Source organism: Peromyscus californicus, unplaced genomic scaffold, assembly GCF_007827085.1.
Source record: "Peromyscus californicus insignis strain IS unplaced genomic scaffold, ASM782708v3 Scaffold_20__1_contigs__length_68692818, whole genome shotgun sequence".
NCBI classification, from domain to species: domain Eukaryota; kingdom Metazoa; phylum Chordata; class Mammalia; order Rodentia; family Cricetidae; genus Peromyscus; species Peromyscus californicus.
Window position 1 is genome coordinate 44,132,611 of NW_026294503.1, and position 21,378 is coordinate 44,153,988.

General features: G+C 51.8%; 1 protein-coding gene across 9 annotated transcripts in view; it reads right to left on the reverse strand.

Annotated features, from left to right (window-relative positions):
* The window catches only part of Pla2g6 (phospholipase A2 group VI), a 138,734-nt gene that overhangs the window by 19,856 nt on the left and 97,500 nt on the right, over positions 1 to 21,378 (reverse strand). For 3 of the 9 annotated variants that reach the window (XM_052748322.1, XM_052748329.1, XM_052748330.1), the window contains exons 2-7: positions 11,786 to 12,028; positions 7,760 to 7,975; positions 6,595 to 6,778; positions 3,783 to 3,970; positions 1,112 to 1,208; positions 1 to 183 (exon numbers count right to left, since the gene is read on the reverse strand). In XM_052748322.1, the coding sequence (XP_052604282.1) occupies positions 1 to 183; positions 1,112 to 1,208; positions 3,783 to 3,970; positions 6,595 to 6,778; positions 7,760 to 7,975; positions 11,786 to 11,994 (1,077 nt within the window). In that variant the 5' untranslated portion in view covers positions 11,995 to 12,028. The other 6 variants (XM_052748323.1, XM_052748325.1, XM_052748324.1 and 3 more) reach the window with 6 other exon arrangements.

Consider the following 21,378-nt stretch of genomic DNA (forward strand, 5'->3'; position numbering starts at 1 on the left):
CGACATGGCTAGGTGCAGGGGCGTGTTCCCATTCTCTCCTCGGAAACCTGCGTTGGCCCCGTAGGTCAGCAGCACCATGACACAGTCAAAGCGGTTACGCATCACCGCCACATGCAGGGCCGTGTTCCCCGCGGTACTTGTGCTGTCCACGTCACAGCCCCGCTTCAGCAGCATTCGAGCCATCTGGGGACACAGACCAGGTGGGCACTCAGGGGGCAGCCTCCCTGGGCACTCCTCCAGTATAAGCAAAGGAAGAGAAGTCCAGAGGCAGGCCCCACTTCTGCAAGTGACCCTCGACCTTCACCCCCACACACCAGTTCCCCAGGAACTAGGTGACAAATAGGTGAAGACACACAGACTGATTCCAGAAGCTTCTGGTGTTTTCCTGGAGCTACAAAGAGTTCTCTGGGCCGGGTCCCAGAGCAACGACTCCATGAGGTCCTCCATGGGGTATGTCCCAGGGGTCTTTGCATGGTATCCGGGCTCACTTTGAACTGTGGGGAGGACAGTGCTGAGCCTAAAGCCCCATCAGCCCTTCCTGCAGCCTGAGCCTGGATCTGTCACTGCCCCTCCAGCTCCTCAGTCCTGACATGGGACACATTTTCATGCCTCACAGATATGGCAAGGAAGAAACATGTCTGAACAAGGCGGTGGCCCACAAAGGCAGCAGCCTAGCCCACTTGCCCGTCATATGCAAGTACAGGTCAGGGTGTTGGTGGCCCACAGATGTTGCCAAGCTAGGCTACCTGGGCATCCTCTCAGAAGGGCTTCAGGAGAGACCTCAGCCTGGGTGGCCACCAGGCTTCTCTGTGGGGGCCGCTGTGCCCAATGGCCATATCACCATCGCCCCCTTCTACATGTGAGGCACAAATTTTCATGTACTGCCTTGCTAACTTCTCAGTACCTCCAAAGTCAGAGAGCAGGACCCCCAGTCATGGTCGAAGAAATCAAGTCCACCAGCCAGTGAGCAGCAGGGCAATGGTAGGACCTCAACTGTTCGTGGGCATGTCTGCCCCATGCACCCTTGTGAGCCTTGTTCCAGGTGCCACCGTCATCCTCTCAGGAGTCTCCTCTGGACCTACCCTGCCCCTCACCCGCCAACTCTGCCCACCTCGGCATTTTTGGCCCAGTGCAGCGGGCTGGCTCCATAGCGAGGATCCTTGCTGTGGATCTGGTTGCTGTCTATGCTGATGATCATTTCAGCACACCTGGGAGAGAGAGAGCCACAGGACAGTGAGGGGCACCACAGCAGCCATGACTTCAGCTTCCGCTACTGGTGAGGGAGGCAGCAATACAGCCAACTAGCTGGCCTGCCTCTAGACGGCCTCCTCTAGCGCACCAAGGCAACAATGTCAATCAACAGAACTCTGTTAAACTCCAGAACTGGCACACAGCAAATGAAATGAGCAACAAGGTGAAAAGACAACCTATATGCCGGGGTGAAAAGTGAAAACTAAGGGGAAGCGAGGTTGGGATGACATCTGCAACCCCAACACTCAGGATGCTGAGGCAGGAGGATTCCAAATTCCAGGCCAGGCTGGACTACATAGCATAAGGTGTGTGGGAGGGGGGCACACAATGGTTCAGCAGGTAAAAATGCCTGCTGCTATGCCTGAGGACCTGAGTTCAATTCCTGGGATACACCTGAACAAATAAATAAATGTAAGACAACAGCAACAATAACTTTTTTTTTCCCCAGAGACAGGGTTCCTCTGTGTAGCTTTGGAGCCTGTCCTGGAACTCACTTTGTAGACCAGGCTGGCCTCAGACTCACAGAGATCCACCTGCCTCTGCCTCCCGAGTGCTGGGATTAAAGGTGTGTGCCGCCCGACTCAACAATAACTTTTAAAAAGCGAGCCATGGGGCTGGAAAGCTGGCTCAGAGCTTAGCTTAAGAACACTGGCTGCTGTTCTTCCAGAGGACCTGGGTTGGATTCCCAGCACCCATGTGGTGGCTCACAACAGTAATTCTCATTTCAGGTCAGTTTGGGGGTTGGTTGGAAGCTAGCGGTCTGCTAAGAATATTTTACCTGACAGACACAGAGAAGGGCATGAAGCTGTTAAGGGGACTAAAGAACCTCCAAAATGTCATCAAGTGTGGTGACACATGACTATAATCTCAGCACAGGGAAGGCAGAGACAGGAGGGTCAGGAATTCAAGGCCAGCCTGGTTTGGTTTTGTTGTTGTTGTTGTTTTGCTTTTTTAAGATTGCCCAAGAGAACTCGGCTTTGGATCTCAGAATTCTGCCTACACAATCAAGACACTCTACTCCATTACGTAGCCTTGTAGAATCCCCAGCATAGGCAAGGCTTTCCCTGCCCTGGGAACTTCACTTTATAGACCCAAACAGACATTCCCCAAAGAAGATATACAAATGGCCAGCGGGTCTCTGGCAAGCGGTTCAACCTCAGTGGTCAACAGGGAAATGCAAATCAAAACCACTGAGATCCCATCTCTTAGCTGTGAGGAAGTTATTACCAAAAGATATTCAGACACAGTGCTGGCGAGGGTGTGAGAAAGAGGGAGCACTCCCACACTGAGCAGAGGATCTCCATCACGGAAACTCACAGAGATTAAACAGTTCACTTCGGGATGAATAGTAGATCAATGAAAAAAATCAAGAAGAAAAACTCCTGGAACTAAATGAAAACAAAAAACACAACACAAAACCTCTGGGACACTTAAAAGCAGTCTTAGGAGGAAAATTTATAGTTCTAAGTGCTTACATTGAAAAATCAGAAAGAGCACTAATAAATCACTCAATGATACCACTCAAGAACTTGAAAAAACAAGCAAGCTAAACCTAAATCGAGTGGGTGGCAAGAAACAGTAAAAATGAGAGCAGAAAAACAAGCTAGAGACAAAGAAGACAACAGAGTCCCCGCGCTCCACTCCCTGCACAGAGGTCTCCATCAGACTGTGACTCCAGACACACCGAGGATGGCCCGGGGGGCAGAGAGGGCACCAAGGAGGGATCACACAGGCAGTGACCAGCTATTGCACGGTGCCTGAGGCAGGTGGACAGCCTGTCCCCTTGTCACTCACAACCTGTCACTATCCACCTGTCTGCTCCCCACCTCTGCACTACAGAACACTCTAGTCCAGCACCGTGGGGGCGGGGGGCGCTGGAGTCAGTCCTGCTCCATGGCCGGGTCTCCTCTCATTCATTTCTCAAGTCAGTGCTTGCTCAGCACAGGAGCCAGGACGAAGGCCAGCCGACCCCATTCATTCACTCACTCCAGACCTTGTTCTGGCTGGGCAGCATTTTCCAGTAAGCTACCTCTTTGGTTCTCCTCCAACACAAACGAAGAACTTCTTGGGACCTGAGAACTTCTAGGGTTTATGGGAAAGCGAGAGAGTAGTCTTGGACCCCTAAGACAAGAGCCTGGTACCTGCCTCCTGCAGCACTGTGAGCTGGGAAGAGGCAATGCACTAGACACATAGGGCCTTGGACAGCCAGGGCTAGCATCCTTGGCCTTTGGCACACAGGAGCTGAGTGCTGCAGCCCTCCAAGCCTCAGGGTTGCAGCAGACTTGAGAACTGGCACATAAGCATAGGGGAGGAAAGGCTCGTGGTCAAAAACTGGGTGCATTAGCGCAAAGCTCTACAGGGTCTATTCCTTGTGCGGTAGTTTGTGGACTCGGGTGTCCAGCTCCAAATAAGAGCATCAAGTGCTTTCGTGAGGCAGGTACCCTTGGCTGGTTACCTGATGAGGCTTGAAGAACCAGGGCCTCCACCCTGGGCCCTGCAGGGGAGTGGAGTCATGTGATGGCGAGGCTTACCCCTTCTGGGAGAACTTCATGGCTGTGTGGATGGGGAAGCCTCCGGGTCCCATGATGTTGCAGCGGGCATTGCAAAGCAGCAGGACGCGCACCATCTCCTGCTTGCCCATCTGGCAGGCCAGGTGCAGTGGGGTCAGTCCTTGATTGTTGACCTGGTTCAGGCCGGCCGAGGCGTTCTTCCCTAGGAGCTGACAGGACAAGACAGGGAAGCCACCTGGCACTGCCCTCTCTAGCATTCCAGGGGCCATCTGCCTCTGGACACCAAAAGGGAAGGGACACTTGACTCCACGAGGATGAAGAGGAGCCACAGTAATGAATGGTGCTCTGGAGAAGATAAGACAGCCTGACAGTGAGGTCGGTGTGTGGGGCGGGGTGTGGATCTGGCCTGACTGGGGCTCATCTCAACACTTGTGAAGAATCTTAACAAGGCGTGGTAGCACATGCCTGCAATGCCAGCACTAGAGAGACTGAGGCAGGTCAAGTTCAAAGCCAGTCTAGACTACACAGTGAGTTCTAGGCCAGCCTGAGCTACAGGAGACTGTATACAAAGAACAACAAAAGGAACCTTCAGTTTTCTAGGTGGAATGAGTCTTGCTTCCCAGCAAATGTTCTCTGTCCTGACTAGTCCTGTCTAGAGTCCTGTGAGAGGAGATGCCTCAGCTGAGGAGTAGTCTGGGTCTTATTAGTCTGTGGACATGCCTGTGAGGGACTGTCTTGATTATTAATTGATGTAGGAAGGCCCAGCCTACTGTGGGTGGTACCATCTTCAGGTGGGTGATCTTACACCTAGCTAGGCCAAGCATGAGGAGCCAGTAAGCAAGCCAGAGAGCAGCAGTCCTTCATGGTTCCTGCTTGAGTTCTGGCTTGAGTTCCTGCCCTGACGTTCCTAATGATAGATTGTGGTCGGAATGTTCTATTACAGCAAGAGAAAGGTAATCAGGACACTGTCAGTCCTGCTGAGTACCTTTCCGCACGCAGGTTCTCAATTCTGCATTATGTTTTCAATAAAGAAGTCAACGTGGCCCACTGGTAGAATGCTTACCTGGCATGCATAAGGTTCTAAGTCCAATCCCTGCTACCGCCCCTTCCTGCCCACCCAAATCCTAAAGTACTGGAACCTTTTGTATGGATTGGTCATTTTGCAAAGAACCTGCACATACTCCCCCATGTACTTTGTTCTACGGGATCCACTCTGTCACCCAGGCTGGCCTGGGACTGCCTTGGCATCCTAGTCAGCTGGGATTATATTCTGTATACCCTCATAGTACTTGTGATCATCCCTAGATGACTCCTATAACCTAATACAATGTAAATACTAAATGAACAGTTGTTGGTTTTTTGGTTTGGTTTGGTTTTTTCGAGATAAGGTTTCTCTATGTAACACCCTTAGCTGTCCTGGAACTCACTCTGTAGACCAGGCTGGCCTCAAACTCACAGAGATCTGCCTGCCTCTGATTAAAGGTGTGCCCCATCACTGCCTGGCTAGACGAGTTGTTTATGCTGTGGTTTTTAGGAAATAACAATGAGGAAAAATTGTCTGTACACACATGTAATTTTCCTCCAGATATGAAACCCACCCACAGACACCAAGAGTGACTGTGCTATCAGGAAGCTGGAAGGATTCTGTCCTCCTGTTTGGGGCTCAATGTCATCTCCCTGGTGTTAGTTATGACCACTGGGTACAACTGAGACACAAGGAAGGCTGGGGACCCAGGAGGGCAAGGAGCTGGCAACCTGGGGGAAGCCTAGGCCAGCCTGCCCCATCCCCGGGTTGGTGGCCCTCAGTGGCCACATTTCTTGCTTCCGCTGAGCCGTAGTTTCTTGTATGAGGAAAAGGCCACAGTGCTCCAACCCAGGAGGGCATTTCGAGAATTGACTAGAACACATGATGCAGGCACAAGCCAGCGACTGTCAGGGAAGGGGCGCGATGCCCGCTGGCCAGGCTCCGTCGCTCCTCCTCCAGGCAGTCCTAGGCATGCCTTCCCTTGGACTGCTATGCATGAGACACAGATCTGTGTTTTCTAGAACAATCCAGGTGCCAAGCAGAGAGGACAGAACCTGCAGACTGGCCTGCTCATTCTAGACAATAAAACACAAGCTCAGATCTGTCTTTCCTTTCAACTTAACAGTGGCTTCTCACCACACCAGCCCATCTACTTAACCACAACTATGGCTCAGTGGGCGAGCATACTGGATGCTCTTCCAGAGGGCAGCTCACAGCATCTGTGACTTCAGCCCCAGGAGATTCATCACCCTCTTCTGGCCTCTGAGGGCACTGCACACATGGTGTGCACAGGCATACATACAGACAAAGCATCTACACACACAAAAATACATTGAAAAACACTTAAGACATCATCTGTCCTAGTACTTACAGAATTGACAGGAGTGCCTCTGGCACAAATGCCTATAGGTGCTGGGTAGTCTGGCTTGGTTTGAGTACCCATAAACTAGGTCAAGTCCCAGTGTACCTTGAACCCTCCAGTCAGGGGCTGACCTGATGCAGCCAGCCCAGCAGCTGGCTCTGGGCAGCTGCTGAGCTCCATGCCTGACTGGAGTTTCCATAGAGTTCAGCTCACTGAGTTGGAGAACTCCCAAGGCTAAAGATATGTCTCCCTCTGTCACGGGGGTGGGGGGGGGGGGGTGGGGGTGGGGATGGGGGTGGGGGTGGGGGTGGTGATGAAGGAACTTAGGCCTCAAGCATCAAGGATGGATGAATGAGAAGCCTCAGAGGGACCCATGAACCTAAGGCCCCAAAGCAAGTTTCAGGCACAAGGAGGTGCTTGGCTGCTGCCCACCACCCAGCACTCACCTGCAGCACCTGGGAATTTTCCCCTTGTACAGCGTAATGGAAGGCGGTCTCTCCTTTGTTGTCAGTGACGTCCATCTGGGCGTGGCAGTACTGTACCAACTCCACCAGGATCTCACTGTCACCCTTGCGGCAGGCCAGATGTAACGGGGTGCAGCCCTCCTCATTCTCCGTGCTGTTGGCGCAGCTGTTGGGGTTGGGGGGGCAGTGACAGGTAAGTGATGAGATGGGGACCCCGAAGGCGGGGTGCTGAGAAGCCCAACTGCAGAAGTAGGACCCAGGCTAAATTTGGGGGTCCTGGGGTGACTCAAGCCCAGCTCAGCCTGAGCCGCTGCATCATGTCTGCTGAGCTGTGCCAGGCTGCGGTGGACTCTGCTCACCCGTGGGGAGAGGTACTCCTGGGCTCCGCCAGCACGAGGTGGTAAGAGGATGACACAGAAAAGGGTCACATGATAAGGAAACTCGTTGAACCTCTGTACTTCAGGAGCTCTGAGAGGGGACACCATGGTGTCCAAGCTCATCCCTGGGAGCTGGGGAGCTCAGAGAGGGTTTTGGTTTTGGTTTTGAAATAAGGTCTTACTCTGTAGCCCAGGCTGGCCTCAAACTCACAGAGATCTGCTTGCCTCTGCCTCCCAAGTGCGGGAACTAAAGGCGTGTCTCACCAAGCCACCCTGGTGAGGTTTCAGCTAGAACCCAGGCATTGAACCAAGAGGTACGGGGCGGCCAGCCAGTAACTTGCAAGGGCATCCAAGGTGACCTCTTCAGGGAATTTGCTGACACAGCATTGACTAAATGGATATAAAACAGGCCATTCAAGCTTCCAGGAAAACAGCAGGGCTTGGGAAGGAGACTATGATCTGAGCCCCTATTAAGCCCTCTCCTGCTGAAAAGCTGTGCCCTGGTCCCAGAGCCTCTCTCTGAGATGCCAGAGTAGCTGAAGAGCTTGGTGTCTGCCTTTCCTTCTGATTTGAATCGGGGTTCTCAGTTATCAGCCAGGGCGGCGCTGCTCCTCTCTTACTCAGCCATGGAAAGAAGAGCGCACTGGAGCATGCTGCATGTGTGCTCCACAGGGCTGAGCGCCGTCCAACGCCACACTCCAGTGGCCCCAGCCCCAAGAAACAGCACGCATGCTCAGGGCCCGACTGCCCACCTGATGATGCCTGCCCACCTGATGATGCGGCTGTGATGGAAGCACTCCCGAATGCCCAGCTCCACCGCCAGGTGCGTCACCGTCCAGCTGGGGTGGTTGCGGATGAGGTCGGACAGGTGCTGCAGCACCTCCGTGTGCAGGACCTGCACGGAGCTCTCGTAGAAGGGGGGCAGCTGGGAAGAGTACTGCTGGAAGTGCAGCAGGGCATCAGCCTCCGACTCCAGTTGGAAGAGTCTGCCGCCAAGGAAGAGAGGCCACGGGGTGAGTCATGGGCACAGCGGCTGGGCCAGCTTGAGGGGCAGTGCCCAGCATAAACAGACCGTAGTAAATGCCGCAAACAAGCCACGCTGTGCCCCAGGCTGCAGTGCGCTCTCCTTGCTCCAACCACTCTCAAAAGTGGAGTTTACTTAGGACTTCATTGTGCTTGAAGTCTCTCATCTGGTGATTTTATGCCTTATTTAATGAAAGCTATGTCGTATTCTCCTCTAATTTGATTGTCACAACCAGGAGCCTCAGTCTCAAACTCTGGCTCTTGGTATGTGGTCAGAATTAAGTAAGTGGTACCTAGATGGCCAGTCACAGAATACCATGTGAGGTATGGCTCATTATCTGTGCAATGGATAATATACAGCCATTAAAATGATTTACTGTCACAGGGAGGGGCTGGAAAATAACCCAGTGGGTAAAGGCATCCTTTACCAAGCCTAACAACCTGGGTTTAATCCCAAGGACCCACATGGAAGAAGGAAGCAGACTTCCAAAAGTTGCCCTCTGACCTCCACTGTACACTATGACATCACCTCCACTGCACACTATGACATCACCTCCACTGTACACTATGACATCACCTCCACTGCACACTATGACATCACCTACACTCTACACTATGACATCACCTCCACTCTACACTGTGACATCACCTCCACTCTACACTATGGCATCACCTCCACTGCACACTATGACATCACCTGCACTCTACACTATGGCATCACCTCCACTGTACACTATGACATCACTTCCACTCTACACTATGGCATCACCTCCACTGTACACTATGACATCACCTCCACTCTACACTGTGACATCACCTCCACTCTACACTATGGCATCACCTCCACTCTACACTGTGACATCACCTCCACTCTACACTATGGCATCACCTCCACTGCACACTATGACATCACCTGCACTCTACACTATGGCATCACCTCCACTGCACACTATGACATCACTTCCACTCTACACTATGGCATCACCTCCACTACACACTATGACATCACCTCCACTCTACACTATGGCATCACCTCCACTGCACACTATGACATCACCTCCACTCTACACTGTGACATCACCTCCACTCTACACTATGGCATCACCTCCACTGCACACTATGACATCACCTGCACTCTACACTATGGCATCACCTCCACTCTACACTATGACATCACCTCCACTCTACACTATGACATCACCTCCACTGCACACTATGACATCACCTCCACTGCACACTATGACATCACCTCCACTCTACACTATGACATCACCTCCACTGCACACTATGACATCACCTCCACTGCACACTATGACACTGAGCTCTGCTCAGATCCCAGACTTTTGGGATAAATGAATCAGTACTGTTTTGGGCCACTGCTTTCTGGGGTGCTTTGTTACGTAGCAATAATTGGCCACGAGACACTGTTCAACACAAGACAGCAGAAACCGACAAGGGCACAGCAGCAAGGAGGTGAGTAAATGGCAGAGGGTAACCACAGGGTGACAGCTGGCTTGTCAACACGGAAGCCAAGGACAACACAATGACAGCTCCACAGAGCCGAAGGAAAATAAATCTTGGGAGGAGAGTCAGCACAGCAAATCCCCAAACAAACAAAGAACAACCCGAGGAGGCTGGAGAGATGGCTCAGCCTTAAAGAGTCCTTGGTGGTGCACGCCTTTAATCCTAGCACTCAGGAGGCAGAGGCAGGCGGATCTCTGTGAGTTTGAGGCCAGCCTGGTCTACAAAGCGAGTTCCAGGAAAGGCGCAAAGCTACACAGAGAAATCCTGTCTCGAAAAACCAAAAAACAAAAAAGAGTCTTCTGTGTTCTTGAAGAGGACCAGAGTTCAGTTCCCAGCACCCACCCATGTAGGGTGCATCACAAATGCCTGTAACTCCAGCTCTGAGGGAAGGTGATACCATCTTCTAGAGGTCTCTAGAGGTGTGTACACACACACACACACACACACACACACACAAATAATTAAAAAGTAATAGCTGAGCATGGGGACACACGTCTTTAATCCCAGCACTCAGGAAGCAGAGGCAGGTAGGTCTCTATGAGTTCGAGATCAGTCTGGTCTACATAGTGAATTCCAGGACAGCCAGAGCTACACAGTGAGACCCTGCCTCAAAAAAAAAAAAAAAAAAAAAAAGAATAAATAATAAGAGAACACAATCAAGAATTGCAAAAGCATAACTAAAGGGATGGACTCATGATCATGTGCTGTATACACAGTTTCTGCAGGCATCAGCATGCATATGATGCTTAGACATGCATGCGGGCAAAATAGCCATACACATACAAATAAATATAAGAAATATTAACGAGAACCAAACACAGGTCCTGCATGAGCAGCAAACACTCTTAAGACCTGGGCCAGCCCCAGTACTTCACTACTTTGCTTTTTAGACAGTGCAAGAGACAGTGTCTCGAAGAAAAATGACATCAAGAAAGATCTTTTTAGCCGGGCGGTGGTGGCGCACGCCTTTAATCCCAGCACTCAGGAGGCAGAGGCAGGGGGATATCTGTGAGTTCCAGGCCAGCCTGGGCTACAGAATGAGTTCCGGGACAGCCAGAGCTACACAGTAAGACCCTGTCTTGAAAAGACAAATAAACAAAGGCCTAACAAGACAAAACAAGAAAGATCTTTTTAAGGGAAGGGGAATTCATCTGCATAGTACTGGAAAATGCCTCCCGGGGTGAGGCTCAGGAACCGAGTGCTGCAGCCTGAGGGATTGCATCAAACAGCCATTTACCTCCCCGGGAAGCCCCTGGGGCCCCTACTGGCCATGGAGGAGGGTCAGGGGAGGTGGCTCACGTGAGGGTGAACCCAGGAGGTCCAGAGACACACAGAAAGGCTGTGCACACAACACAGGCTCCCCTGCAGCTGCCACAGCAGCAGAAGATGGAGAAGTGTGGTCAGCCGGTACCTAGTCTGTCAGTCACTTTGGCCAAGATCCGAGAGCAGGCAATACAGGAGGGGTGAGAAGTGGGCAGAGGGAGGGGACCAGAAGGACCTGCCACCCACAGCTTCAACCCTCTGAAGGTCTAGAACAGCCTTCTGCCCTTCTCTGGAACAAAGCCATCCCTCTTCCGGAGGAGCTCTGGAGGCTTGGCCAGCAACAGCAAAGGACCGCTTCCTGGGTCCCTATGGTTACCCGGGCTCTACCTCTGTCAAAACACTGCTCCTTAAGGTGTTAGCAGGCCTGTGTACTTGTGGCTTCCTTTACCAGCCTGCATGTTCCTTAAAATCACAGACCATGTGTGTCATCTCACAGGCCTGACTGGCCCCAGCCCCAGGGCTCCTGTGAACAGGTGGATGATGGGATAGCCAGGCAGAAGAGTAAGCAGAGAGAGCATTGGTAACCCCCCCCCCCAACATCAGGCAGCCCAGTTTCATCAGACCCTGAAATGGAGCCTTAGCTCTGCAGATTCTCCCCTTTTCCCACTCTGTCTTGCCCTGGAGTCCTGCCCTAGCCTTCTAGGCCCAAGAAGTCCCAACATGCCTAGTGCCAGCCCTTACATACCAGCTGTCCAAACTCTGACCCTACACAGTCACAGTAGTCTTCTCTGCTTCCCGATCCTTCCTTCTTCCCACTATCTACAGGAGTGAAGACTCCGGAAAGGACCCACTGTTTTCTCCTCCTGGCCCCTCCCTCCAGTAGTACACCTTTTAGGCAGAGCTCCAAAGAGGCCACATCCATACGGCCCCGAAAGCTGAGGATGAAGGGAAAGAAAGGAGAGTTGATGTCCCTGACCATCGCCTACCGGTAGCCGCTCTGTGGGCTCCTAGGGCTGACCAGGATGCAGTCCCAGGTGCGATTGGAAACATTATGGAAGAGGATCAGCTGCCCTTCCTCTCGAACACGGTCACTCGAGGCATAGTCAGCCACGGACACCTCCTTGACCCGGAACGGGTTTGAGAAGAGGTTGGTGACACTGCTGAGGGTGTTGACAAGGCGCCCGAAGAACTGCATCCTCCGTGGGGCAGGTGGGGGCCCGGCCTGCCCCCTGGCTCTGGAAGAAGATAAGGTCTCTCGTCAGTTGGACGCAGTCTCCCATGCCCACCTCACCGGTGTCCTGCACGGGCACTCCATCATCCCTACCAGCTCTGTGCCCTGATTCTGGACCAGTAGGAGAGAAATGGCCCTGAGTGGAACAGCAGGTCTGAACCTGCTCCAGAACCCTCAGGCCAGGCCAAGGACCACTCTGACAGAGGCCTGGTGCCGACAGTAAGAATAGTGGGCGTGAATGTGCTGTCTGTGGCAAGGAAGGTCTGGCCAAGTGGGCAGCTTATCACCTCACAAGTCAAAGATGGCATTCTAGAGATGCCTGGCAAAGCCTGGCATGGGCATGCCAATTCTACAAGCAAAGCCCAGGGCCCCTCACCACAACATGCCAGACTGTACCACACCACTAGGAAGGGAGCGGGGAGTGACTGTTCCTCTGCACCCTGACCCTGGTTTCACACAGAGCTCTGAAAGCAGCCACAGAGATGGGTCTTCTCCTTCAACACAGGGACAGCCACATGTGTCCGTTCACACCTGGAATCCCAGCACTCGGGAGGCAAATGTAGGTGGCCAGCCTGGGCACCACAGCACACTCCAGACCAGTTTCGACTGTATAGTAAGACCCTGTCTTGACAAATCAAAGTAGCAGGGGCTGGAGAGATGACTCAGAGGATAGGAGCACTGGCTGCTCTTCCAAAGGATCTGGATGTGGTTCCCAGAACCCACATGGCAGCTCACAACCATCTGAAACTCCAGTTCCAGGGGATTTAGCACCCTCTTCTGCCTCCACAGATACCAGGTATTCACATGGTACACAGACATACATGCAGGCAAAATAAACAAATATACATAAAATAAAAATAAATAAATCTTAAAAACACAAGACTTGATAAAATAAGATACTAAGAAAAAATTCACATGATCTCACTTATATGTGGGACTAAATTCAAATAAAAAATAGAATGATGGCTCCTGGGTCAGGAAATAGAACAATATAGATCAAAGGTCTCAGCTGGGCATTGTGGAATACTCCTTTACACTGTGTGAATATATATCACTGTGATTGGTTTAATAAAGAAGCTGACCGACCAATAGCTGAACAGGGTAAGATGATGGGAGAATTCCCACAGAGTTACAGCCAGTTTGACTCTGGAGTGTTGCACCCAGCTTTGATCTACCCTTTGTGATTGCCAACTTTTGTCTCCATACCTCCTGTTGAAAGTCTTATCTGAGAGTTTTCCTAGGGGATCAAAGCCTACGCAAACTTAGGTTAGGGACAACCCAGAACACTGTGGTATTCCTTTACTGAGAATTTGCATTTGGCATTGTCCCTTTGGGGAGCTTAGATAAAGGTTTTGGTATAGGAATTGACTTGCTAAAGGTGTGAATTGTATAACAATAAAAGGGCCCTTTGCTAAACTAGAGTGGTTCAGTCTGGAGAGATAAATCCACCTTGCAGCTGGGAAAGGTACCTCCTAGTCTTGATTCCATTGACCTGCATGAACCTACAACCACACCCAATATATAACAATAAGGTCAGGCAGGAGAGCCAAATTGAGAACGCTGGGAGGAAGAAGGGCAGAGTCAGGGTCCTCAGCAGATGCAGAGGGAAGCAAGATGAGCATGCTGTACTGAGAAAAGGTACAAAGCCACATGGCAAAGCTTAAATAAGAAATATAGGTTAATTTAAATGTAAGAGTTAGCTATTAACAAGCCTGAGCTACTGGCCCAGCATTTACAGTTAATATTAAGTTTCTGAGTGATTATTTAGGAGTGGCTGCCAGCACAGGAAAATACTGCCTACAGGGTGTGGTGGCACAGGCCTTTAATCTCAGCACTTGGGAAGCAGAGGCAGGTGGATCTCAGCGAGTTTAAGGCCAGCCTGGTCTACACAGTGAGTTCCAGAATAGCCAGGGCTACACAGAGAGACTCCTTCCATCATGTGGGTCCCAAGAATCCAACTCAGGTTGTCAGGCTTGGCGGCAAATGCCTTTACCCACTGAGGTATTTTGCTGGCTCCCCAACACTTTTCAAGAAAAAAAAATCTTACAAGGCATGATGGTTCACACTTAGGATCCCAGTCCATGGGAAGCTAAAGCAGTTGGATCACTGTGGGTTCGAGGCCAGTCTGATCTCACAGTGAGCTCTAGACAGAATGGACTACAAAATGACACTTTGTCTCAAGTAACAACAAAAATCTCTCCTGTTACAGCCTGTGTGTAGTTCTCTGTGTGTGGTATTGGGGTATGTGCATGTTCAGTTCCACACGCATGTGTGTGTGAGTGTGGATGTGCACGGGCGCCAGAGGTTACCCTCCTGTGCCATCCCCCAGGAGCCATCTACCTTCTTTTGGAGACAAGGTCTCCCATTGGCTCCTGGGGTTATTAACCAGTTAGAATGGTTGGCATGCAAGTTCCAGGACCTCTCCAGCTCCAGAACTGCAAGCACGCACCACCACTGGGGACTGAACCCAGGTCCCCATGCTTGTGAGGTGGGCACTTTACCGACTGAACCATCTCCCCAGCAAATTCTAAGTGACTGTCATCTGGGCATGCCCAGGCCTCTCTGGCCCCATCCTGGAAATCTACACATGCTCATCACTTCTGCACAGCCACCCTCCAACACAGTTGTCCTCACTTTACACAGGAGGACACCAGGTATCAGCAAGGTGGAGTGACATGCCCGAAGCCACACAGCTGACAGGGAGAGGCATGAGTGCTGCTTCCCTCTGTGAGCGGCTCCACGGTCTCTCACCTCTGCAGAGAAGGTCTCTCACCCCTGCAGAGAAGGTCTCTCACCCCTCCAAAGAAGGTCTCTCACCCCTCCAAAGGTCTCTCACCCCTCCAAAGAAGGTCTCTCACCCCTCCAAAGAAGGTCTCTCACCCCTACAAAGAAGGTCTCTTACCCCTACAAAGGTCTCTCACTCCTGCACAAAGTATACTTGATTCAAGTTTTTTTCTTTTCTTTTCTTTTTTTTTTCTTTCTTTTTTTTTTTTTTTTTTTTTGGTTTTTCGAGACAGGGTTTCTCTGTGTAGCTTTGCGCCTTTCCTGGAACTCGCTTTGGAGACCAGGCTGGCCTCGAACTCACAGAGATCCGCCTGGCTCTGCCTCCCGAGTGCTGGGATTAAAGGCGTGCGCCACCACCGCCCGGCTCTTTTTTTTTTTTAAGACAGGGTTTCTCTATGTAGCCCTGGCTGTCCTGGAACTTGCTCTGTAGACCAAGCTGGCCTTGAACTCAGAGATCCACCTGCCTCTGCCTCCCAAGTGCTGAGATTAAAGGCATACACCACCACCACCCAGCTCAAGTTTCTTCTGACAAAATTTAACTGAGTATATATTTTGCACAATTTTTTAAAGGACTGGCAGGATGGCTCAGTGGGTAAAGGCAGTTACTGTGCAAGCCTGGAAACTTAGTTCAATCCCGAGAACCCAGGTTAAGGTGGAAGGATCGAACCAACGCCACAAAGTTGACCTCTGACCTCCACACGTCCACCATTGCGCTCACTCTACCCCCACACACATATAAAGAAGTAAATTAAAGACAATAGATAAAATAAATGTCCCTGGATACCTGGTGGTGAAGGTCCTGGTTTCGTGGGCAATACTGTTGCTTTTCTTGATTTTCCAACTGGCACACGAAATTACTATGGCTTTACAGAAAGCAGGTGTGCAGGCTGAGCCTGGCTGTGTCAGGCCTCGCTCGCTCGCTCAGAAGAGCTAGAGCTTCGTGCAGATTTGCCAGAGCCAGGCCAGATGCCGGGTGCTCCAGGGATGGAGGAGGGCTTCAAGAACACCCAAGAGCCCCGCTGGTTTATCCCACTTGCCAGTGGGACCAGCAGCCTCACTTAGAGGAAGGTCCCCACCCCAGCACTCTCTAGTAGAGACACCTCCCATGTGTTGAAAGGCCTGGCCTCCATCCAGCTGGGGCCAGTGTGACACAGTGATGTAACTAAGGAAAAGGCCAGGATGCCAGCCCACGGTGACACTCGAACAGCAGCCATTGTTCTCATCGGAAGGAAGAGAGGAAAGGAACTCTATGGACCCGTGGGTCACATCCTGGAACAAGCATGGCATGGGCAGCCAGGGATGCACACGGTCAAGAGAAGACATGTGTGCCTACCTCTTGCCACCCTGTCCCTTCCACCTCAGGGCCCAGCTGGGTCCTTCCAGTCTAGCTACAGGGCACCATTCAGGCTCCGAACAAGCTGCTACCACAGCCTGTAAGAGATCTTGCACTTGGGGCCTCCCTCCCCGACCTCTTGGGTCTGCCTCTTACAGCTTCTATGTTCCTCTAACATTCCTTTTCTACTACTGACCCTTCTGCTCCATGCCAGAGCCGGCGCCTTGAGGGGGTCATGTGACGCAACTGCGTAAGTACCACAAGTGAAAAGGGACGAGCCCAAACCATCCATGGTGACGGCGCCAGTGGTGAGTGCTCACTCCAGCCTAAGGTCAGGCTCTGTGGCCTCTCCCCTTGTCTCTATCACCCACTTCTGGTCAGGGGCCCAGTGGACCTGCTGCGTTTCTTTCTGGAAGACAATGTCTGTGGGGTCTAAGGCTCTCCTGGAGGGACTGAAGACTCAACAGAGATAGGGAGGTTACATCCAGGGAGGGTTCAAAAGACAAGAGAATACATCTGGCCACCAAAACGAAAACCAAACAAAACCCCTGAAGGTTTTACTGGAAGGGTCGACTGGGCCCATGAGGGCCAGCCAGGCCCAGGCTCTGCTCAGAGTGCATGGCCCCTGGGTTAGGACATTGGCGGACAGGGCTCGAGCTCTAAGGGAGAGACAGAAGGCACCCAAGGGGGATGGGGAGACACCCCCCCCCCCAAGCATGTACAGTAGAGGGAACCAGAGGGAAGACAGAGGCCATCTGTCATCTGGCCTGGCTGAGGGAGGTCTGCATCTGCCTCAGCCATGAAGATCCTTGGGCAGGTCTCAGGGGAGACAGGAGCTGTGCCCAATCTTTGGGGTCACTCTTCTTCCAAAGCTGCCTGGCTGTTTGTCTTCCTGCTGTGGGATGGTCTTTCTGTATACTGTGAATATATGCTGCTCCCATTGGTTAATAAATAAAGCTGCTTTGGCCTATGGAAAGGCGGGATAAAAGCCAGGCAGGAAATCCAAGCAGAGAGACAGGGAGAAGGGCAGAGTCAGGGAGACACCATCCAGTTGCCCAAGGAGCAAGATGTCCACAGACTGGTAACGCCGCGGCCATGTGGCAAAATATAGATTAATAGAAATGGGTTATTTTAAGATGTAAGAGCTAGCCAACAATAAGCCTGAGCCACAGACCAGTTTCCTAAGCCATAGATCAAACAGTTTGTAACTAATATTAAGCCTCTGAATGACTATTTTATAAGCAGCTGTGGGACCGCGGAGAAAGGCTTCGGGTTACATCTCCCCTCCTCACTCTTGGATGGTTTCGGGGAGAAGCTGCTAGATGGGAGCCATGAGCCATCCAGTTCATTCTATAGGACTCAGAATGTCCTCCCTGCTTATTTATGGCAGGGCCCCTCTTCACCATTCTGGGTCCTCTGTTGCTCCAAAGGCAAAGCAAGCACTGGACTAGTCACCTTCCTACCAGCTGGCATTCAAGACAGTTCTAAATGGAGGTGTGGGAAGCCCAGGTCCTGGTCCAATCTTACTCATACGGCTCCTCTGTGCCTATCTAGTATGTAGACTACAAACTGAATGACCGCACCTCCCCACTGACCCTGCATGTCCCGTGGATCTTCAACACTTCAGAGAAAGCCCAAACTCCAGAGGACATGTCAGGATCCCCAGAAGAGGGCCAGCCTGCACTCCAGCCCACTCACCCGACTCTAGTTAGCCAGCATTATCTCCCAGACATGTCACCTTTGTGCCAGTGTGCCTAGGCGCTCCGACACCTTCACTACCCCTGCCCCACTTAGCCTCTCTCTCCTGACAGATGAGAAGCATGAGTGGTGGTGGCGCATGCCTTTAATCCCAGCACTTGGGAGGCAGAGGCAGGCGGATCTCCGTGAGTTCGAGGCCAACCTGATCTACAGAGCAACTTCCAGGACAGGTTTCAAAACTACACATAGAAACCCTGTCTCAAAAACAAACAAACCAACCACAGATAAGAAACATGTACTTAAATAAACCTTTCCTTTCTTGTCTCTCAAGTCCCAGTTTGGGGGCCGCCTCTTCCAGAAGCCCTCTTTTCCCTCAGTCTTTCTCCTCTGCAACCCCAAACCATGGGATCCCTCACACAGGGACCATGATGCTGCTTTTAGTCCTCCAGCAAGGGCATGGTACCCATTTCCAGCAGCTGTTTGATAAACATCAAGTTTATCATTAACTTAACAAATCAGTGGACGGATGGGAACAAATGAATGTCTGTGAGCCACCAGCTGGTATCCCTGAGGCAAGAGACAAGGAGATCCCACCTTCCTCTATACATCAGGCTCTTCTCTCCACAAGAAAGGCAGGTGCATCCAGTCTCCTGCTTTCCTCCAAGGACCACCTTCCCCCACTCCTCCCCCCACCAGGAGATGCTTCCTCCAGCACTTCTGGGTCTTAGGAGTGCCAGTGGGTGCTGGGCTGGTTCCTCCTGGAAAAATCACCTCCCGGCAGGGTACCAACAGCCAAGCTCGTTTTTAGCCTGTCATGAAAGCTGTCTAGTGATGGGGGGCTGCCTCCATCTGACCCAGGCAACCACAGAGGGAGGAGAGACAGGTCAAAACATCTGAGCAGATCTCAGAGGACGGCTGCAGGGGCTTCCGGGAGCACACCCAAACACACAGAACTAACTGCCTGTTGATTCCCACAGGATATCTCATGATGGGAACACGGGTGCCACCCTCCTGAGCAGCTGATACCACTCCTGCCCACCCCATCCCACCCCCATGGCTGCAGGCTGAGGACCTGAGGACCGATCCAGGCATGATCTTGATTTCCTTCCTGCAGCTTTCATATGTGTACACAATGCCCGGGAGTGTATGCCCTCCACACAGGCCACACTTACTTATGTACACAATGCCCGGGAGTGTATGCCCTCCACACAGGCCACACTTACTTGTGTACACACCCAGGGCAGTTAAGTGCAGAAAAACACACACAGGCACACTGTGTTTAGGCAGCTCCTTTCACTGTATCTTGGTGATAACACTATGCTGGGCAAATAGGAAATCCCCTCTTTTTTTTTTTATGATTTTTTCCAGACAGAGTTTCTTTGTGTAGCTTTAGAGCCTGTCCTGGAACTCATTCTGTAGACCAGGCTGGCCTCGAACTCACAGAGATCCACCTGTCACTGCCTCCCGAGTGCTAGGATTAAAGTCGTGCATCACCACTGCCCGGCTGGAAATCCCCTCTTAAGCATGCTACCATAATCACATTTAACAAGAAAAGTAACCGATAGAAGGGTGGGGAAATGCCCTAAGCACTGAGCCAACAGTAGGAACCCTTATACAACATGACAGGCACATGGCTGGTGTCACACTGTGGGGCGCAGATCCTCTGACTTCCAACAGGGCACAGGAGGAAAAGTAGGGAAGTCATCTGCCCTATGAGCAATGTGATTCAGCAACACGGTACACTGAACAGTATCTGCCATTTTCCCTTGGGTACCACAGCTGCCTGGGCATGGGTCACTGCAACTGCCCAAGTCCCATGACACTAGATCAGGAACAAAATTCAAAGTACGGTTTCTACTAAATGCAGACCTCTTCATAACATGGTCAACTCCAGAAATCAAGTCCATCTATTAGAAACTGGGAACCCTCAGAGCTGGAGAGGTGGCTCAGAAGAGCACCTGATGCTCTTGAAGAGGATCAGGGTTCAATTTCCAGCACCCACATGGCAGTTCACAACCTTCCTAACTCCAGTTCCACGTGGCCCAGCACCCTATTCTGCCACGAACACACATACACACCAGGCACACATGGAGTGCACTTAAACAGATTCAGGCAAAACACTCGCGTGCATAAAGTAAGAATAAATAAATCTTTTTTAAAAACAATAAACTAGGGACCCTCTACACTGAAAATCCAGCTCCAAGCTCATCAGCATGGCCCTCCAACAGAGGTCACTGGCCTCCCTTTCTCATGCTAAGTAGGAACAGTGCTGGCTACATCAATATTTGCTCAGTGGAAAATGAATGAATAGTAAGGGTAACATGATAAAAGACCCCGTTTGACAGGGGTGATTAATAAACACTGAAAACACGGACAGAAGGAAACGGACTTCCGCTTCTCTCTCTCCCTATCTCTGGTCCCTTTCCCTTTCCATCCTGCCTGTGACACAAGAGCAAAGCCATGCACTTGTACAGGGCCACACTGGTCACTAAGCATGGTCTTCTTCTACCTCTTCTCATTCAAATACTGAGCCTCACAGAAGCCATAGTGGGCAGGAAATACAGTCCCCTCTGGCACAGTGAGAAAGCTGAAACCTGGACAGAACATAGCCTCCAAGCTCCAGAAACACGAAGGCTGAGACAAGAACAAAACACTGAACTCGCCCAAGGGTGGAGCTTCAAACGATGCCAATCCAAACCTGCCCAATCCTGTTGGGCTGGCGAAAGGGCAGGTGAGGGAAGCTTAGCGGAAGGGTTAGTATTTGTTTGGGATCATGTGAGTAGCCCCATTAAAAATACAGGCACAGATCCATAAGCCCTCCGTCTCACACCCAATCCCTGGCCCAGTCACACAGTCACCTGGGTCACAGGCTCCCTGTCACCAGCTTCCAGGTCATCTGTGGGAGCTGGAGGTGAACCCAGAATCGGAGGCTAGAAAACTGGGAAGAACACACGTGGGAGCAGATGAAAATCGGAGGCACAAGATAAACAGGGAGTTAGAAATGGGGGTGGGGTGGGGGGTACAACGGGAGGGACACAGGAAGCAGGTGGCGTGGGGGAAATAAGGCGCTAATTTACTGAGGCGGAAAACCCGGAGCACTTACAAGCGCACAGGGAGGAGCCGGGGACGGTGGGCAGTCTGGGGTGAAAGCTGGGGCAGTGAGTTGGGAGAAGGGTTAATTTAGGAAGTTAGGGAAACTACAGGAGGCAACCGAGAAGAATGCAGGTCACCGGATGGGAGTTGGGGGCGCCAGGGGATCAAAGGACAGCAGCCGGGAGCACTCGGGGGGCGGGGTCGGACAAGAGTTAACGGAGGACCAGCCTCACAGTCGGAGACACGAGGACAGTCCTAAGCGGGGTCCAGATGGCGACATCCGAGACAGGGGAAGCGAGAAGTTTAGGGAAGGGCCGTCAGGCTCCGCCCCCGCCGCACCGTCACTCACCTCGGCTTACTCAGCACCTCTCGGCCCTCCTACTTCCGCAAACAAACGCGCCCCGACCACGTGACGCCCCCTACGGCTCTCCACCAATCCA